Source organism: Pezoporus occidentalis, unplaced genomic scaffold (assembly GCF_034315485.1).
Source record: "Pezoporus occidentalis ecotype Australia unplaced genomic scaffold, CSIRO_AGI_Poc_V1 ctg1061, whole genome shotgun sequence".
Classification (NCBI taxonomy): domain Eukaryota; kingdom Metazoa; phylum Chordata; class Aves; order Psittaciformes; family Psittacidae; genus Pezoporus; species Pezoporus occidentalis.
In genome coordinates, this window is record NW_026912845.1 from 666 (window position 1) to 18,791 (window position 18,126).

Sequence of the window (18,126 nt, forward strand, 5' to 3'; positions counted from 1 at the left end):
GGAAAGGGGCCCCCAGAGGACCCATAGGGGCCCCATAGAAGGAGAGGGGCACCCATAGGGCCAAGAGGGGACGCCGATGGAAGAGGGAAAAGGGGACCCAGGGGCAGCAGGGCCACGAGTGACGGCGAATGGGGATGGATAGGGATGGGTGCAGGAGGAGAAGGGACCCATAGGGACCCATAGGCACCCATAGGCACCCATAGGGCTAAGAGGGGACTCTGATGGAAGTGGGAAAAGGGGACCCAGGAGCAGCAGGGCCACGAGTGACAGCAAATGGGGATGAACAGGGATGGGTGCAGGAGGAGAAGGGACCCATAGGGACCCATAGGCACCCATGGGCACCCATAGGCACCCATAGGCACCCACGGGCACCCATAGGGCTAAGAGGGGACTCTGATGGAAGAGGGAAAAGGGGACCCAGGAGCAGCAGGGCCACGAGTGACAGCAAATGGGGATGGACAGGGATGGGTGCAGGAGGAGAAGGGACCCATAGGGACCCATAGGCACCCATGGGCACCCATAGGCACCCATAGGGCCAAGAGGGGACGCCGATGGAAGAGGGAAAAGGGGACCCAGGGGCAGCAGGCCCACGAGTGACAGCAAATGGGGATGGACAGGGATGGGTGCAGGAGGAGAAGGGACCCACAGGCACCCATAGGCACCCATGGGCACCCATACTTGAAGCGCTCGGGCGTGAGGAAGTTGAGGAGGTGGAAGAGCTCCTCCAGGTTGTTCTGCAGCGGGGTCCCCGTCAGCAGCAGCTTGTGCTCGATCTTGTACCCGTTCAGCACCCGGAAGAACTGGGGGGGGGGGGCACCCATGGGTGAAGCACCCATAGGTGTCATCTGTCCCCGTCCCCCCCACCTCAGCACCCATAGGAGCGGTGTCCATAGAGCCGCTTGCATGGGACCCATAGACCCTCTCCCCAAGGAGCTGAGTGGCTGGACACCCCTCATGGGGTATCCAAGGCTTTGGGTGCACCCCACGATAGGGACCCAGGTCTATGGGTGCCCCCCCTGTAATGACCCAAGTCTATAGGTGCCCCCCTCATAGATCTATGGTTGCCCCCCCATAAGGATCCAGGTCTATGGGTGCCCCCCTCAGAGGGACCCAGGTCTATGGGTGCCCTCACTTCAGGAACCTATATCTATGGGTGCCCTCGCTATAAGGACCCATGTCTATAGGTGCCCCCGCTATAGGGACCCATGTCTATGGGTGCCCCCCCTATAAGAACCCATGTCTATGGGTGCATCCACCATAGGAACCCAGGTCTATGGGTGCCCCCACTATAGGGACCCATGTCTATGGGTGCCCCCCCTATAAGAACCCATGTCTATGGGTGCCCCAGCTATAGGGACCCATGTTTACGGGTGCCCCCGCTATAGGGACCCAGGTCTATGGGTGCTCCTACCATAGAGGACCCATGTCTATGGGTGCCCCCACTATAAGGGCTGATGTCTATGCGTGACTGCCCTATAAGGACCCAGGTCTACGGGTACCCCCACTATAAGGACCCAGGTCGATGGCTGCTCCCCCTATACAGGGACCCACACCTATGGGTGCCCCCCCATGGGGACCCATGTCGATGGGTGTCACCCTGTAAGAACCCATATCTATGGGTGCCCCCCCATAAGGACCCATGTCTATGGGTGCCCCCCCATAAGGACCCCTATCTATGGGTGCCCCCCCATAAGGACCCCTATCTATGGCTGTCCCCCCTATAAGAACCCCTATCTATGGGTACCCCCCCATAAGGACCCATACGTATGGGTGCCCCCCTATAAGGACCTATATCTATGGGTGCTCCCCTTATAAGGGCCCATACCTATGGGTGCCTCCCCATAAGGACTCATACCTATGGGTGCCCCCCCGACAATGACCCCCATCTATGGGTGTCCCCCCTACAATGACCCCTATCTATGGGTGCCCCCCCTACAATGACCCCTATCTATGGGTGCCCCCCCATAAGAACCCATACCTATGGATGCCCCTCATAGGGACCCCTATCTATGGGTGCCCCCCCATAAGGACCCATGCCTATGGGTGCCCCCCCACAGGGACCCATACCTATGGGTGCCCCCCCTACAATGACCCCTATCTATGGGTGCCCCCCCATAAGAACCCATACCTATGGGTGCCCCCCCCACAGGGACCCATATCTATGAGTGCCCTCCCTACAATGACCCCTATCTATGGGTGCCCCCCCTATAGGGACCCATGCCTATGGGTGCCCCCCCTACAATGACCCATATCTATGGGTCCCCCCCCTACAGGGACCCATGCCTATGGGTGCCCCCCCTACAATGACCCATACCTATGGGTGCCCCCCCCATAAGGACCCCTATCTATGGGTGGCCCCCCTACAATGACCCATACCTATGGGTGCCCCCCCCCCCCAGGGACCCATGCCTATGGGTGCCCACCTTGGACTGGTTGTTCTTGAGCCGATGGGCCTCGTCCACGACGAGGCAGGCCCAGCGGATGGAGCCCAGCGCCGCCTGGTCGATGGTGATGAGCTCGTAGGAGGTGAGCAGCACGTGGAACTTCACCTGCGCCTCCCGCTGCGCCCCACGCGTCAGCACGGCCGGGGGGCAGCCCCGCAACAACACCCAGCAACAGCCCCACAACAGCCCCGCAACAGCCCCACAACAACCCCGCAACAACACCCAGCAACAGCCCCACAACAGCCCCACAACAGCCCCGCAACAACACCCAGCAACAGCCCCACAACAGCCCCGCAACAGCCCCACAACAACCCCGCAACAACACCCAGCAACAGCCCCACAACAGCCCCACAACAGCCCCACAACAGCCCCACAACAACACCCAGCAACAGCCCCACAACAGCCCCGCAACAGCCCCGCAACAACACCCAGCAAAAGCCCCGCAACAGCCCCACAACAGCCCCTCAACAACCCAGCAACACCCAACAGCCCCGCAACTACCCAGCAACAGCCCCACAACAACCCAGCAACACCCGCACAACACCACCCAGCAACACCCACATAACACCACCCAGCAACAGCCCCACAGCAACCCAGCAACAGCCGCACAACACCCAGCAACAGCCGCACAACACCCAGCAACAGCCCCACAGCAACCCAGCCACAGCCGCACAACCCAGCCACAGCTCCACAACAGCCCCCCCCAAAAAAAACAGCCAACACCACCACCCAACAAGTCCCACAACAGCCCCACAGCAACACCCCACAACAGCCCCACAGCAACACCCAACAATAGCCCCACAACATCCAACAGCCCCACAGCAACACCCAGCAACAGCCCCACAACAGCCTGACACCCAGCAACAGACCCAAAACAACCCACAACACCCAGCACAGCCCCTGACACCCAGCAACAGCCCAACAAGAGCCAACAACAAACACACCAACACCACCCCAACACCCAACAATGCTCAGCAACAGCCAACAGCCTAGCAACAGCCTAGCAACAACCAACAACAGCCCCACACCACCTTGACACCCGGCAACACCCAGCAACAGCCCAAACACAGCCCAGTGACAGTCCCATGAAACCCAACAACAGCCCAGTGACACCCCAACACCACCCAGCAACAGCCCAACACCACCCAACAGCCCAACAATAGTGTGATATCTGGCAACACTGACACCAAAGAGACCCACACCACCACCCAACAGCAGCCCAATGACAGCCCAACTACAGCCACACAACACCCTGACACCCAGCAACAGCCAATAGCCACAACAGCTCAACACCCAACACCAGCCCAATGACACCCCGAGAGAGCAAAAACAGCTGGATACCCAACACCAGCTCAATGACACCCAGTAACAGTCAAACACCTCAACAACACACCAACACACACCAACACCCTGACATGCAGCAACAGCCAACAGCCCCACAACACCCTGACACCCAGCAACAGCCAACAGCCACACAACACCGAAACCCAGCAACAGCCACACAACACCCTAACACCCAGCAACAGCCACCAGCCTCACAACAGCCCCACAACACCCTGACACCCAGCAACAGCCAACAGCCGCACAACAGCCATACAACACCCTGACACCCAGCAACAGCCACCAGCCCCACAACAGCCCAACACCCAGCAACAGCCCACCCCCACAACAACACCCCCCAACCGCCCCGCAACAGCCGGCACCCACATTACTCCCTCCAGCCCCCCCCAAAGCGAGCCCCATGGTGACCCCCACCTTCATCTTGAAGGCCTTCTTGCCCCCCTTCATGGCGTTGTCGTCGAAGGAGAACTCGTTCTCGCGGATGATGGCCCGGCTGTCCTTGTCCCCGGTGTAGGTGACCACGTAGAAGGCGGGCGCCCACATCTGGAACTCCCGCTCCCAGTTGATGATGGTGGAGAGCGGGGCGCTGACGAGGAACGGGCCCTTGGTGTGGCCCTGGGGGACAGGGGGGACACATGGGGACACGGGGACATGGGGTGGCCCTGGGGGATGGGGGACGGGCATGGTCCTGGGGGGCTGCAAAGGGGGTGGGGGTAGGGGGGTGACAACAGGGATGAAGGGGGTGACACCAAGGAGCAAGCGGGTGACAACGGGGAGGAAAGGGATGACACCAAGAACCGTGTGGGTGACACCAAGGAGCAGCGGGGTGACACGGGGACGAAACCAGGAGCCACTGGGTGACACCAGGGACCACCTGGATGACGCCAGGACCACTTGGGTGCCACAGGGACTAACCCAGGACCAACTGGATGACACCAAGGACCAATTGGATGACACCAAGGACCAACTGGATGATAACACAGACCAACTGGATGACACTGAGGACCACTTGGATGACACCAAGGACCAACTGGATGACACCAAGGACCAACTGGGTGACACCAAGGACCACTTGGATGACACCAAGGACCAACTGCATGACACCAGGACCACTTGGATGACACCAAGCCCCAACTGGATGACACCAAGGACCAATTGGATGACACCAAGGACCACTTGGATGACACCAAGCCCCAACTGGATGACACCAAGGACCAACTGGATGACACCAAGGACCAACTGGATGACACCAGGACCACTTGGATGACACCAAGGACCACTTGGATGACACCAAGGACCAACTGCATGACACCAGGACCACTTGGATGACACCAAGCCCCAACTGGATGACACCAAGGACCAATTGGATGACACCAAGGACCACTTGGATGACACCAAGCCCCAACTGGATGACACCAAGGACCAACTGGATGACACCAGGACCACTTGGATGACACCAAGGACCACTTGGATGACACCAAGGACCAACTGCATGACACCAGGACCACTTGGATAACACCAAGCCCCAACTGGATGACACCAAGGACCAATTGGATGACACCAAGGACCAACTGGATGACACCAAGAACCAACTGCATGACACCAGGGCCACTTGGATGACAGGGCCACTTGGATGACACCAAGGACCAACTGGATGACACCAAGGACCCACTGGATGACACCAGGACCACTTGGATGACACCAGGACCACATGGGTGACCCCAGTGACCACCTGGATGACAACAAGCACCAACCGGATGACATCAAGCATCAGCTGGATGACACCAAGGACCAACTGGATGACACCAGGATCACCTGGATGACACCAAGGACCAACTGGATGACACCAAGGACCCATTGGGTGACACCAAGACCACTTGGATGACACCAGGACCACTTGGATGACACCAAGGACCAGCTGGATGACACCAAGGACCAGCTGGATGACACCAAGGACCAGCTGGATGACACCAAGGACCCACTGGATGACACCAAGGACCCATTGGGTGACACCAAGACCAATTGGATGACACCAAGACCACTTCGTTGACACCAAGACCAACTGGATGACACCAGGACCACTTGGATGACACCAAGGACCAGCTGGATGACAGCAGGATCACTTGGATGACACCAAGGACCAGCTGGATGACACCAGGATCACTTGGATGACAACAGGACCACTTGGATGACACCAAGCCCCAACTGGGTGACACCAAGGACCAATTGGATGACACCAGGTTCCCTTGGATGACACCAAGCCCCAACTGGGTGACACCAAGGACCAACTGGATGACACCAAGCCCCAACTGGGTGACACCAAGGACCAGACAGATGACACCAAGCCCCAACTGGGTGACACCAAGGACCAGACAGATGACACCAAGCATCAACTGGATGACCTCAAGACCAGTTGGGTGATCCTAGGACCTCTTGGGAGAGCCCCAATGACCCCTCAGATGACACCAAGGACCACTTGGATGTCCCCAGGACCAGTCGGGGGGGCACAGGGCCTAAACCTAGGCCCACTTGGGTGACCCCAGGCGCAGGCTCACCTCCTTGTAGAGCGAGTAGAGGAAGACAATGGTCTGGATGGTCTTGCCCAGCCCCATCTCATCGGCCAGGATAGTGTCGGTGCTCTGGGCCCAGGAGAAGCGGAGCCAGTTGAGGCCTTCGAGCTGGTAGAGGTGCAGGGTCCCCCCCGTGGCCGTGATGAACCGGGGCTGCGACTCGTACTTCACTGTGGGCTGCGGGGGGGCAACAGGGGGTTAATGTTGGGGGGCAATGGGGAGGGTGACAACAGTGGGGGGCAATGGGGAGGGTGTCAACATAGGGGGCAATGGGGAGGGTGTCAACAGTGGGGGCAATGGGGAGGGTGTCAACATGGGGGGCAATAGGGAGGGTGTCAACACTGGGGGGCAATGGGGAGGGTGTCAACATGGGGGGCAATAGGGAGGGTGGCAACACTGGGGGGCAATGGGGAGGGTGTCAACATAGGGGGCAATGGGGAGGGTGTCAACAGTGGGGGCAATGGGGAGGGTGTCAACACTGGGGGGCAATGGGGAGGGTGTCAACATGGGGGGCAATGGGGAGGGTGTCAACATGGGGGGCAATGGGGAGGGTGTCAACACTGGGGGCAATGGGGAGGTGGCGATGAGTGGGATGCCAATGGGAGAGGGTCAACAGAAGGATGTCAGTGTTGGGGGGTCAATGGTGGGGGGTCAATAGGGAGGTGGTGATGGGGAGGTGTCCATGTTGGGTGGCAACACTGGGTGTCAAGGGGTGCCAAAGTTGGGTGCCAAAGGGGAGATGGCAATGTGGGGTGTCAATGCTGGGTGTCGATGGGGGGCTGTCAGTAGCAGGGTGTCAACAGGTAGGGTGTCAGTGTTGAGGCTGGCAATGTCAGGAGTCAGTGCTGAGGGCGTCAACATGGGGTGCCAATGGGGAAGTGTCAACAATGGGTGTCGATGACGGGTGTCGATGATGGGTGTCAATGTTGGGTATCAACGATGGTTGTCAATGATGGATGTCAACAATGGGTGTCAGTGGGTGTCAATAATGGGTGTCAATGAGTGTCAACGGGGGGCAATAGGGAGGTGTCAACGATGGGTGTCAAAGTCAGGTGTCAACAATGGGCGTTAACGTTGGGTGTCAAGGTCGGTTGTCAACAACAGGTGCCAGTGATGGGTGTCAATACTGGGTGTCAATGATGGGCGTCAATGACGGGTGTCAATGATGGGTTGTCAATGACGGGTGTCAACGATGGGTGTCAACAATGGGTGTCAATGTTGGGTGTCAACGTTGGGCGTCAATGACAGGTGTCAATGATGGGTTGTCAAGGACAGGTTTCAACGATGGGTGTCAATGTTGTCTTGTCAATGATGGGTGTCAATTGGTGTCAATGATGGGGGTCAACGACGGGTGTCAATGATGGGGGTCAATGATGGGGGTCAATGTCGGGTGTCAAGAAACGGTGCCAATGGTGGGTGCCAGTGATGGGTGTCAATGGGTGTCAATGATGGGTGTCAACAATGGGTGTCAATGGGGGGTCCCAGTGCACTCACGTCATTGGTGGGCGAGTCAGGGGGTCCCTCTCCCGGCGTCTCCTTCTTCTTCTTCTTGTAGCGCCGGGGCTGGGCTGGGTCCTCCCCCATGAACACCTCCCTGGGGACGTGGGGGGGGAACAGGAGACAAGGGGGGCACACAGGGACAGGCAGCAGCATGAGGACATTGGGGGACACATGGGGACACGGTGGCTTCTGACCCATGTCCTCCATATCCCCATATCCCATATCACATATCCCATATCACATATCCCACACCCCATACGGTTTATCCCATACCCCATATCCCATATTCCATAACCCATACCCCTTATCCCATACCGCATATCCCGTTTCCCATACCCCATATCCCATATCCCATACCCCACACCCCACACCCCATATCCCATACTGCATATCCCATACCCCATATCCCATACCCCATACCCCCCACCCCATATCCCATACCCCATTCCCCATACCCTATACCAAAAACCCCCCATCCCATATCCCATACCCCATACCCCTTATCCCATACCCCATACCCTATATCCCATACCCCATACCCTATATCCCATGCCCCATACCCCATATCCCATACCCCATATCCTATATCCTATACCCTATACCCCACACCCCATACCCCACACCCCATATCCCATACCCCCCACCCCAAACCCCACTCTCCTCACCGGTGCTTCCAATAGGCCAGCTTGTGGAGGTCGTAGTCAGGGATGGGCATCTCGTCCTCCTCCCACGTGGCCTGGTCGTAGGACAGGTCCCGCCACTTGACCAGGTAATGGTACTGCCCCTTGCGGTCCACGCTGCGCCGGGGCCATGGGGGCAACGGGGACAGTGGGCATCATGGGGGACAACTGGGGTAATGGGGATAAGGGGGGCAATGGGGGTAATGGGGATAATGGGGACAATGGGTGTAATGGGGATAAGGGGGTCAATGGGGGCAATGGGGGCAATAGGGACAATGGGGATAATGGGGGTAATGGGGATAAGGGGGTCAATGGGGACAATGGGGTCAATGGGGACAATGGGGATAATGGGGGTAATGGGGATAAGGGGGTCAATGGGGACAATGGGGTCAATGGGGACAATGGGGACAAGGGGGTCAATGGCGACAATGGGAACAATGGGGGTAATGGGGACAATGGGGGCAATGGGGTAAATGGGGACAATGGGGTCAATGGGGACAATGGGGGGCAATGGGGACAATAGGGGTAACTGGGGATAATGGGGGTAATGGGCATCATAGGGGCAGTGAGGACAATGGGGAACGCTGGGCACCCACTGGGGACATCAAGCACCCACTGGGGACCCTGGGCACCCTCAGGTGACATCGAGCACCCATGAGGGACACTAGGCTCCCATTGGGGATACTGGGCACCCATGGGGGCCATCAAGCACACACTGGGGACATTAAGCATCCGTTGGGGACACTGGGCACCCATGGGTGACATCAAGCTCCCACGGGGAACAATAGGCACCCACTGGGGACACTGGGCACCCATGGGTGACATCAATCACCTACTGGGGACATGTAGCAGCCACTGGGGACACTGGGCACCAGTGCTGGGGACCAATGATGGATACTTGGGGGGGGCACCCATGGGTGCTGGGGGTGTCCTTAGGCGACCCCAGAGGTGCTCTAGGGGGGTTGCTGGGCTCAGGCAGCACCATCTATAGGCACTATGGGGGGGTCCCGAGGTGCACGTAGCACCCATGGGTGCTATAGGGGGGTCCCCAGGCGCACTTAGCACCCGTGGGTTCAATAGGGGTACTGATGCTTGGGTACCACTACCTATGTGTGATATGGGGGGGGGTCTTGGGGCTCAGATCCCACCACCTACAGGTGCCATAGAGCGGTCCCTGGAGCACCCATGGGTGCTATAGGGGGGTTGCAAGGCGCACGTAGCACCCATGGGTGCTATAGGGGGGTCCCTAGGGGAATGTAGTACCCATGGGTGCTATAGGGGGGTCCCTAGGGGAATGTAGTACCCATGGGTGCTATAGGGGGGTCCGCAGGGGAATGTAGCACCCATGGGTGCTACAGGGGGGGATGCCAGCTGCACGTAGCACCCATGGGTTCAACAGGGGTACTGCTGCTTGGGTACCACCATCTGTAAGTGATATGGGGGGGGGGGTCTTGGGGCTCAGATCCCACCACCTATAGGCGCCACAGAGAGGTCCCTGGAGCACCCATGGGTGCTATAAGAGGGTCCCCAGGTGCACGTAGCACCCATGGGGTTCAACGGGGGTACTGCTGCTTGGGTACCACCACCTGTAAGTGATGGGGGGGGGGGGGAGGGGGGGTTGGGGCTCGGATGCCACCACCTATAGGTGCCCTAGAGGGGTCCCCGCCGGGAGCACCCATGGGTGCTGTAGGGGGGTTGCAAGGCGCACGTAGCACCCATGGGTGCTACAGGGGGGTTGCAAGGCGCACGTAGCACCCATGGGTGCTATAGGGGGGTCCCTAGGTGAATGTAGCACCCATGGGTGCTACAGGGGGGATGCCAGCTGCATGGGGACCAATGCTTGGGTACCACCATCAATAAGTGTCGGGGAGGGGGGGGCTTAGGGCTCGGATGCCACCACCTATAGATGCCCTAGAGGGGTCCCCCCCCAGGAGCACCCATGGGTGCTGCTCCCCCCCATCCCACCTGTGGTTGATGATGCGGTGCACCGTCATCCACTCGGGCTTGATGCCGTAGCGGTAGAAGCGCTCCTCCATGCCCCCAAAGAGGGGGTCCCCCCCCCCGCCGCCCCCCCCTCCCCCCCTCTTCTCGCTTTTGGGGTCGTCGTCCCCGGAGCCGTAGTCCAGGGGGGGGGGCTCGTCCATGTCGTTCTTGCGCTGGTAGTTGCGGTACATCACCAGGTGGAAGATCTCCAGCTATGGGGGGGGGGGGACACGGACCCACAAGTTAGAGGGGGGACCCCTAAGTTGGAGGGGGGCACCCCTAAGTTCGAGGGGGGGGACCCCTAAGGTAGAGGGGGACACCCATAAGTTAGAGGAGGGAACCCTTAGGTAGAAGGGGGGAACCCTAAGTTAAAGGGGGGGACTTCTAAATTGGAGGGGGGACCCCTCAGTTAGAGGGGAGACCCCTAAGGTAGAGGAGGGACTCTTAAGTTGGGGGGGTGGATGCATAAGTTAGAGGGGGGGAGTCCTAAGTTGGAGGGGGGGACCCCTAAGATAGTGGGTGGGATCCCTACGTTAGAGGGGGGGGGGACTCTTAAGTTGGAGGGGGGACCCCCAAGTTAGACTGAGAGACCCCTAAGTTAGAGGGGAGACCCCTAAGTTAGAGGGGAGACCCCTAAGTTAGAGGGGGGACCTCTAAGTCAGAGGGAAGACCCCAAAAGTAGAGGGGGGACTTCTAAGTTAGAGGGAAGACCCCTAAGGTAGAGGGGAGACCCCTAAGTTAAATGGGGGCACCTCTAAGTTAGAGGGGGGGACATCTAAGGTAGAGGGGGAGCCCTAAGTTAGAGGGGGGGAACCGTAAGTTAGAGGGAGGACCCCTAATTTAGAGGGGTGACCCCTAAGGTAGAGAGGGGGACCCCTAAGTTGGAGGGCAGACCAATAAGGTAGAGGGGGGACCCCTAAGTTAGAAGGGGGGATCCCTAAGTTAGAGGGGGGGAACCCCAAGTTAGAGTGTGAGACCCCTAAGTTAGAGGGAGGGACCCCTAAGTTGGAGGAGGGACCTCTAAGTTGGAGGGGGGGCTCCTAAGGTAGAGGGGGGGACTCCTAAGGTAGAGGGGGGACCCCTAAGGTAGAGGAGGGACCCCAAGGGTAGTGGGAGAAACCCTTAAGTTAGAGGGGGGGACTCTAAAATTGGAGGAGGGACCCCTAAGTTAGAGGTGGACACCCAATCTGGGTCTATCAGGACACCCCAATATCCATCCCCCCCCACTGTCTCTATCAGCACACCCCAATATCCATCCCCCCCCACTGTCTCTATCAGCACACCCCAATATCCATCCCCCCCCACTGTCTCCATCAGGACACCCCAATACCCCCCCCATTGTCTCTATCAGCACACGCCAATATCCATCTCCCCCAATGTCTCTATCAGCACACCCCAATATCCATCCCCCCCCATTGTCTCCATCAGCACACCCCAATATCCATCCCCCCCATTGTCTCTATCAGCACACCCCAATATCCATCCCCCCCCATTGTCTCTATCAGCACACCCCAATATCCATCCCCCCCCATTGTCTCCATCAGCACACCCCAATACCCATCCCCCCCATTGTCTCTATCAGCACACCCCAATATCCATCCCCCCCCATTGTCTCCATCAGCACACCCCAATATCCATCCCCCCCCCCACTGTCTCTATCAGCACACCCCAATATCCATCCCCCCCCACTGTCTCCATCAGGACACCCCAATACCCACCTCCCCATTGTCTCCATCAGGACACCCCAATATCCATCCCCCCCCATTGTCTCTATCAGCACACCCCAATATCCATCCCCCCCCATTGTCTCTATCAGCACACCCCAATATCCATCCCCCCCCACTGTCTCCATCAGCACACCCCAATATCCATCCCCCCCATTGTCTCCATCAGGACACCCCAATATCCATCCCCCCCCATTGTCTCTATCAACACACCCCAATATCCATCCCCCCCCCCACTGTCTCTATCAGCACACCCCAATATCCATCCCCCCCCCACTGTCTCCATCAGGACACCCCAATATCCATCCCCCACCATTATCTCTATCAGGACACCCCAATATCCATCCCCCCCCCCACTGTCTCTATCAGCACACCCCAATATCCATCCCCCCCACTGTCTCCATCAGCACACCCCAATATCCATCCCCCCCATTGTCTCTATCAGCACACCCCAATATCCATCCCCCCCCATTGTCTCTATCAGCACACCCCAATATCCATCCCCCCCATTGTCTCCATCAGCACACCCCAATATCCATCCCCCCCATTGTCTCTATCAGCACACCCCAATATCCATCCCCCCCATTGTCTCCATCAGCACACCCCAATATCCATCCCCCCCATTGTCTCCATCAGCACACCCCAATATCCATCCCCCCCCATTGTCTCCATCAGCACACCCCAATATCCATCCCCCCCCATTGTCTCCATCAGCACACCCCAATACCCACCTCCCCACTGTCTCCATCAGCACACCCCAATATCCATCCCCCCCCACTGTCTCCATCAGGACACCCCAATATCCATCCCCCCCCATTGTCTCTATCAACACACCCCAATATCCATCCCCCCCCCACTGTCTCCATCAGGACACCCCAATATCCATCCCCCCCCCATTGTCTCTATCAGCACACCCCAATATCCATCCCCCCCCCACTGTCTCCATCAGGACACCCCAATATCCATCCCCCCCCCCATTGTCTCCATCAGGACACCCCAATATCCATCCCCCCCCCATTGTCTCTATCAGCACACCCCAATATCCATCCCCCCCACTGTCTCCATCAGCACACCCCAATATCCATCCCCCCCATTGTCTCTATCAGCACACCCCAATATCCATCCCTCCCATTGTCTCTATCAGCACACCCCAATATCCATCCCCCCCATTGTCTCCATCAGCACACCCCAATATCCATCCCCCCCATTGTCTCCATCAGCACACCCCAATATCCATCCCCCCCACTATCTCCATCAGGACACCCCAATATCCATCCCCCCCATTGTCTCCATCAGGACACCCCAATACCCACCTCCCCATTGTCTCCATCAGGACACCCCAATATCCATCACCCCCCCCTTGGGTCCATCCATTGCCCCCCCCAGATAAGGGGGTGCCCCCCCCCCCCCCCCATACCTGCAGCTCCTTGATCCAGGAGCAGTGCCAATAGGAGAGCCCGACCCACTTGACGAAGAATTCCCGCTCGGAGCGGCCCTGGAGCGCTTGGGGGGGCCCCTCGGGGGGGGGAGCTCCGGGGGGGGCCACGGGGGGGGGCGGCTCCCCCCATCGCCAGTACAGGATCTTCTGGACACGGCCCTTCAGCACTGGGCACTGCGGGGACAGAGATGGGGGGGTATGGGGGGGTATGGGGGGATATAGGGGGGATATAGGGGGGTATGGGGGGGATATGGGGGGGATATGGGGGGGAAATGGGGGAGTATGGGGGGGATATGAGGGGGGGAAATGGGGGGTTATGGGGGGGTATGGGGGGGTATGGGGGGGATATGAGGGGGGGAAATGGGGGGTTATGGGGGGGTATGGGGGGGTAATGGGGGCGTATGGGGGGGTAACGGGGGGATATGGGGGGTAATGGGAGGGTATGGGGGGGTATGGGGGTGATATAGGGGTGGATACGAAGGGGTATGTGGGATATGGGGGGGAATGGGGGGATATGGGGGGGAAATGGGGGGGGTATGGGGGGGTATGGGGGATATGGGGGGGATACGGAGGGGATATGGGGGGTAATGGGGGGATATAGGGGGGAAATGGGGGGGATATGGGGGTAATGGGGGGACATAGGGGGGATATAGGGGAGGAAATGGGGGGGTAATGGGATATAGGGGGGATATAGGGGGGATATGGAGAGGTATGGGGGGGTAATGGGGGGATATGGGGGGATAAAGGGGGGGATATGGGGGGGTATGGGGGGTAATGGGGGGATATAGAAGGGGATATAGGGGGGATATGGAGAGGTATGGGGGGTATGGGGGATATAGGGGGGATATAAGGGGGGATATAAGGGGGGATATGGAGGGGTATGGGGGGGTATGGGGGGATATAGGGGGGAAATGGGGGCACATGGGGGGATATAGGGGGATATGGGGGGATATGGGGGGGTAATGGGGGGATATGTGGGGATATAGGGAGGATATGGGGGCACATGGGGGGATATAAGGGGATATGGGGGGGTATGGGGGGGACATGGATCAAGGATCTCCTCTCTATCCCATGCCCCTGTATCCCCCTGTCCCATACCCCCATGTCCCTATACCCCATACCCCTGTTCCTCTATCCCATACCCCCATGTTCCTATACCCCATATCCCTGTTCCTCTATCCCATACCCCCATGTTCCTATACCCCATATCCCTGTTCCTCTATCCCATACCCCCATGTTCCTATACCCCATATCCCTGTTCCTCTATCCCATACCCCCATGTTCCTATACCCCATATCCCTGTTCCTCTGTCCCATACCCCCATGTTCCTATACCCCATATCCCTGTTCCTCTATCCCATACCCCCATGTCCCTATACCCCATATCCCTGTTCCTCTATCCCATATCCCCATGTCCCTATACCCCATATCCCTGTTCCTCTATCCCATACCCTCATGTCCCTATACCCCATATCCCTGTTCCTCTATCCCATACCCCCATGTCCCTATACCCCATATCCCTGTTCCTCTATCCCAAACCCTCATGTCCCTATACCCCATATCCCTGTTCCTCTATCCCATACCCCCATGTTCCTATACCCCATATCCCTGTTCCTCTATCCCATACCCCCATGTTCCTATATCCCATATCCCTGTTCCTCTATCCCAAACCCTCATGTCCCTATACCCCATATCCCTGTTTCTCTATCCCATACCCCCCTCTCCTCTCTATCCCATACCCCCGTTATTCTGTCCCATACCCCCATGTCCCTATACCCCCATACCCCAGGTTCCTATACCCCATACCCCCTCTCCTCTCTACCCCATACCCCATCTCCTATCCCATACCCTGTATCCCCTTATCCCATACCCCCATCTCCTCTCTACCCCACACCCCTGTCCCCCTACATCCCATACCCCTCCATCACTCTACCCCATACCCCATCTCCTCTCTACCCCATACCCCCATATCCCTCTACCCCATACCCCATCTCCTCTCTATCCTGTACCCCCCTCTCCTCTCTACCCCATACCCCTCCATCACTCTACCCCATACCCCCATATCCCTCTACCCCATACCCCCATCTCCTGTTGATCCTGTACCCCAATCTCCTCTCTACCCCACACCCGTCCCCCTACATCCCATACCCCATATCCCTACATCCCATACCCCCATATCCCTCTACCCCATACCCCATCTCCTCTCGACCCCATACCCCCATATCCCTCTACCTCATACCCCATATCCCTCTACCCCATACCCCCATCTCCTCTCTACCCCATACCCCTCCATCGTTCTACCCCATACCCCCATCTCCTCTCTACCCCATACCCCATATCCCTCTACCCCATAACCCTCCATCACTCTACCCCATATCCCCCTATATCCCATACCCCTCCATCCCTCTACCCCATACCCCCATCTCCTCTCTACCCCATACCCCCATCCCTCTACCCCATATCCCTCCATCATTCTACCCCATACCCCTCCATCACTCTACCCCATACCCCAAATCCCTCTACCCCATACCCCTCCATCACGGTACCCCATACCCCTCCATCACTCTACCCCACACCCCCCTCTCCTCTCTACCCCATACCCTATATCCCTCTATCCCATACCCCTCCATCACTCAACCCCATACCCCCATCTCCTCTTTACCCCATACCCCACATCCCTACACCCCATACCCCTCTACCCCATACCCCACATCCCTCTATCCCATACCCCATATCCCCCTACCCCATACCCCACATCCCTCTCCCCCATACCCTACATCCCTCTCCCCCATACCCCACATCCCTACACCCCATACCCCACATCCCTCTCCCCCATACCCCACATCCCTACACCCCATACCCCTCCATCCCTCTCCCCCATACCCCTCCATCCCTCTACCCCACACCCCCCTCTCCTCTCTCCCCCATACCCTATATCCCTCTACCCCACATCCCTACACCCCACACCCCACCCCCTTGCTCACCGTGCACCGGGGGCAGAGCCACTCTCCGTTGGGCACCTCAGGCAGGGGGGGGTTCAGGCAGTGGATGTGGTAGGAGGAGACGCAGGCGTCGCAGCAGAGCAGCTCCCCGCCGTCCTTGCACACGCGGCAGTACTCCATGTGGTCGTCCTCCTCCTCCTTCTCGCCTTCCTCCTCCTCCTCCTCCTCCTCCTCCTCCTCCTCCTTCGCCTCCCACTGCACACCCTCCTTCTCCTGGCCATGGGGGGGACAGCCGGCGTGAGATGGACACACAGACGTCCCATAGACACCCCAGGGGCACCCCATGGACACCCCATGGACATACAGACATCCTATGGACACCCTATGGGCACCCTATGGACACCCCATGGACATACAGACATCCTATGGACACCCTATGGGCACCCTATGGACACCCCATGGACATACAGACACCCTATGGGCACCCTATGGGCACCCCATGGACACCCCATGGACACACGGACACCCTATGGACACCCCATGGGCACCCTATGGACACCCCATGGACATACAGACATCCTATGGACACCCTATGGACACCCCATGGACACCCCATGGGCACACAGACATCCTATGGACACCCTATGGACATCCCATGGGCACCCCATGGACACCCCATGGACATAGAGACATCCTATGGACACCCTATGGACACCCCATGGACACCCCATGGACATACAGACATCCTATGGACACCCTATGGACACCCCATGGACACACAGACACGCTATGGACACCCCATGGACACCCCATGGACACCCCATGGACACCCCATGGACATACAGACATCCTATGGACACCCTATAGACACCCTAAGGACACCCTATGGACACCCTAGGGGCACCCTAGGGGCACACAGACGTCCCATAGACACCCCAGGGGCACCCTATGGGCACCCCATGGGCACCCTATGGACACACAGACACCCTATGGACACCCTATGGACACCCTATGGACACCCCATAGACACCCTATGGGCACCCTATGGACACCCTATGGACACCCCATGGACACCCTATGGGCACACAGACACCCTATGGAGACCCTAGGGGCACCCTATGGGCACCCCATGGACACCCTATGGACACCCTGGGGGGACCCTATGGACACACAGACATCCGATGGACACCCTAGGGGCACCCTATGGACACCCTAGGGGCACCCTATAGACACACAGACATCCTATGGACACCCCATGGACACCCTATGGGCACCCTATGGACACACAGACACCCTATGGACACCCTATGGACACCCTATGGACACCCCATGGACACCCCATGGACACTCCATGGACACCCAAAGCTCCTACAGACACCCTACAGACACCCAGAGCCCCTATGGACACCCAAGGACCCCTTAGAAGTCCCCCAGGGACCCCCAAACCCCTCCAGGATCCCCTTAGGGCCCCCCAAAGCACCCCAAGACCCCCCTCAGCATCCCCA

At 58.5% G+C, this 18,126-nt stretch overlaps 1 protein-coding gene across 1 annotated transcript; it reads right to left on the reverse strand.

Annotated features, from left to right (window-relative positions):
• Positions 1–642: 642 nt before the first annotated feature.
• LOC134164867 (chromodomain-helicase-DNA-binding protein 3-like) lies at positions 643–16,894 on the reverse strand (the record flags this gene model as incomplete). The annotated part of the gene is made up of 9 exons (XM_062621062.1): positions 643–800; positions 2,424–2,561; positions 4,200–4,400; positions 6,341–6,532; positions 7,850–7,949; positions 8,521–8,652; positions 10,501–10,730; positions 13,660–13,854; positions 16,664–16,894. Coding segments are annotated over 9 exons (1,577 nt in total), but the record flags the coding sequence as incomplete, so codon positions are not given.
• Between the last annotated feature and the right edge of the window lie 1,232 nt (positions 16,895–18,126).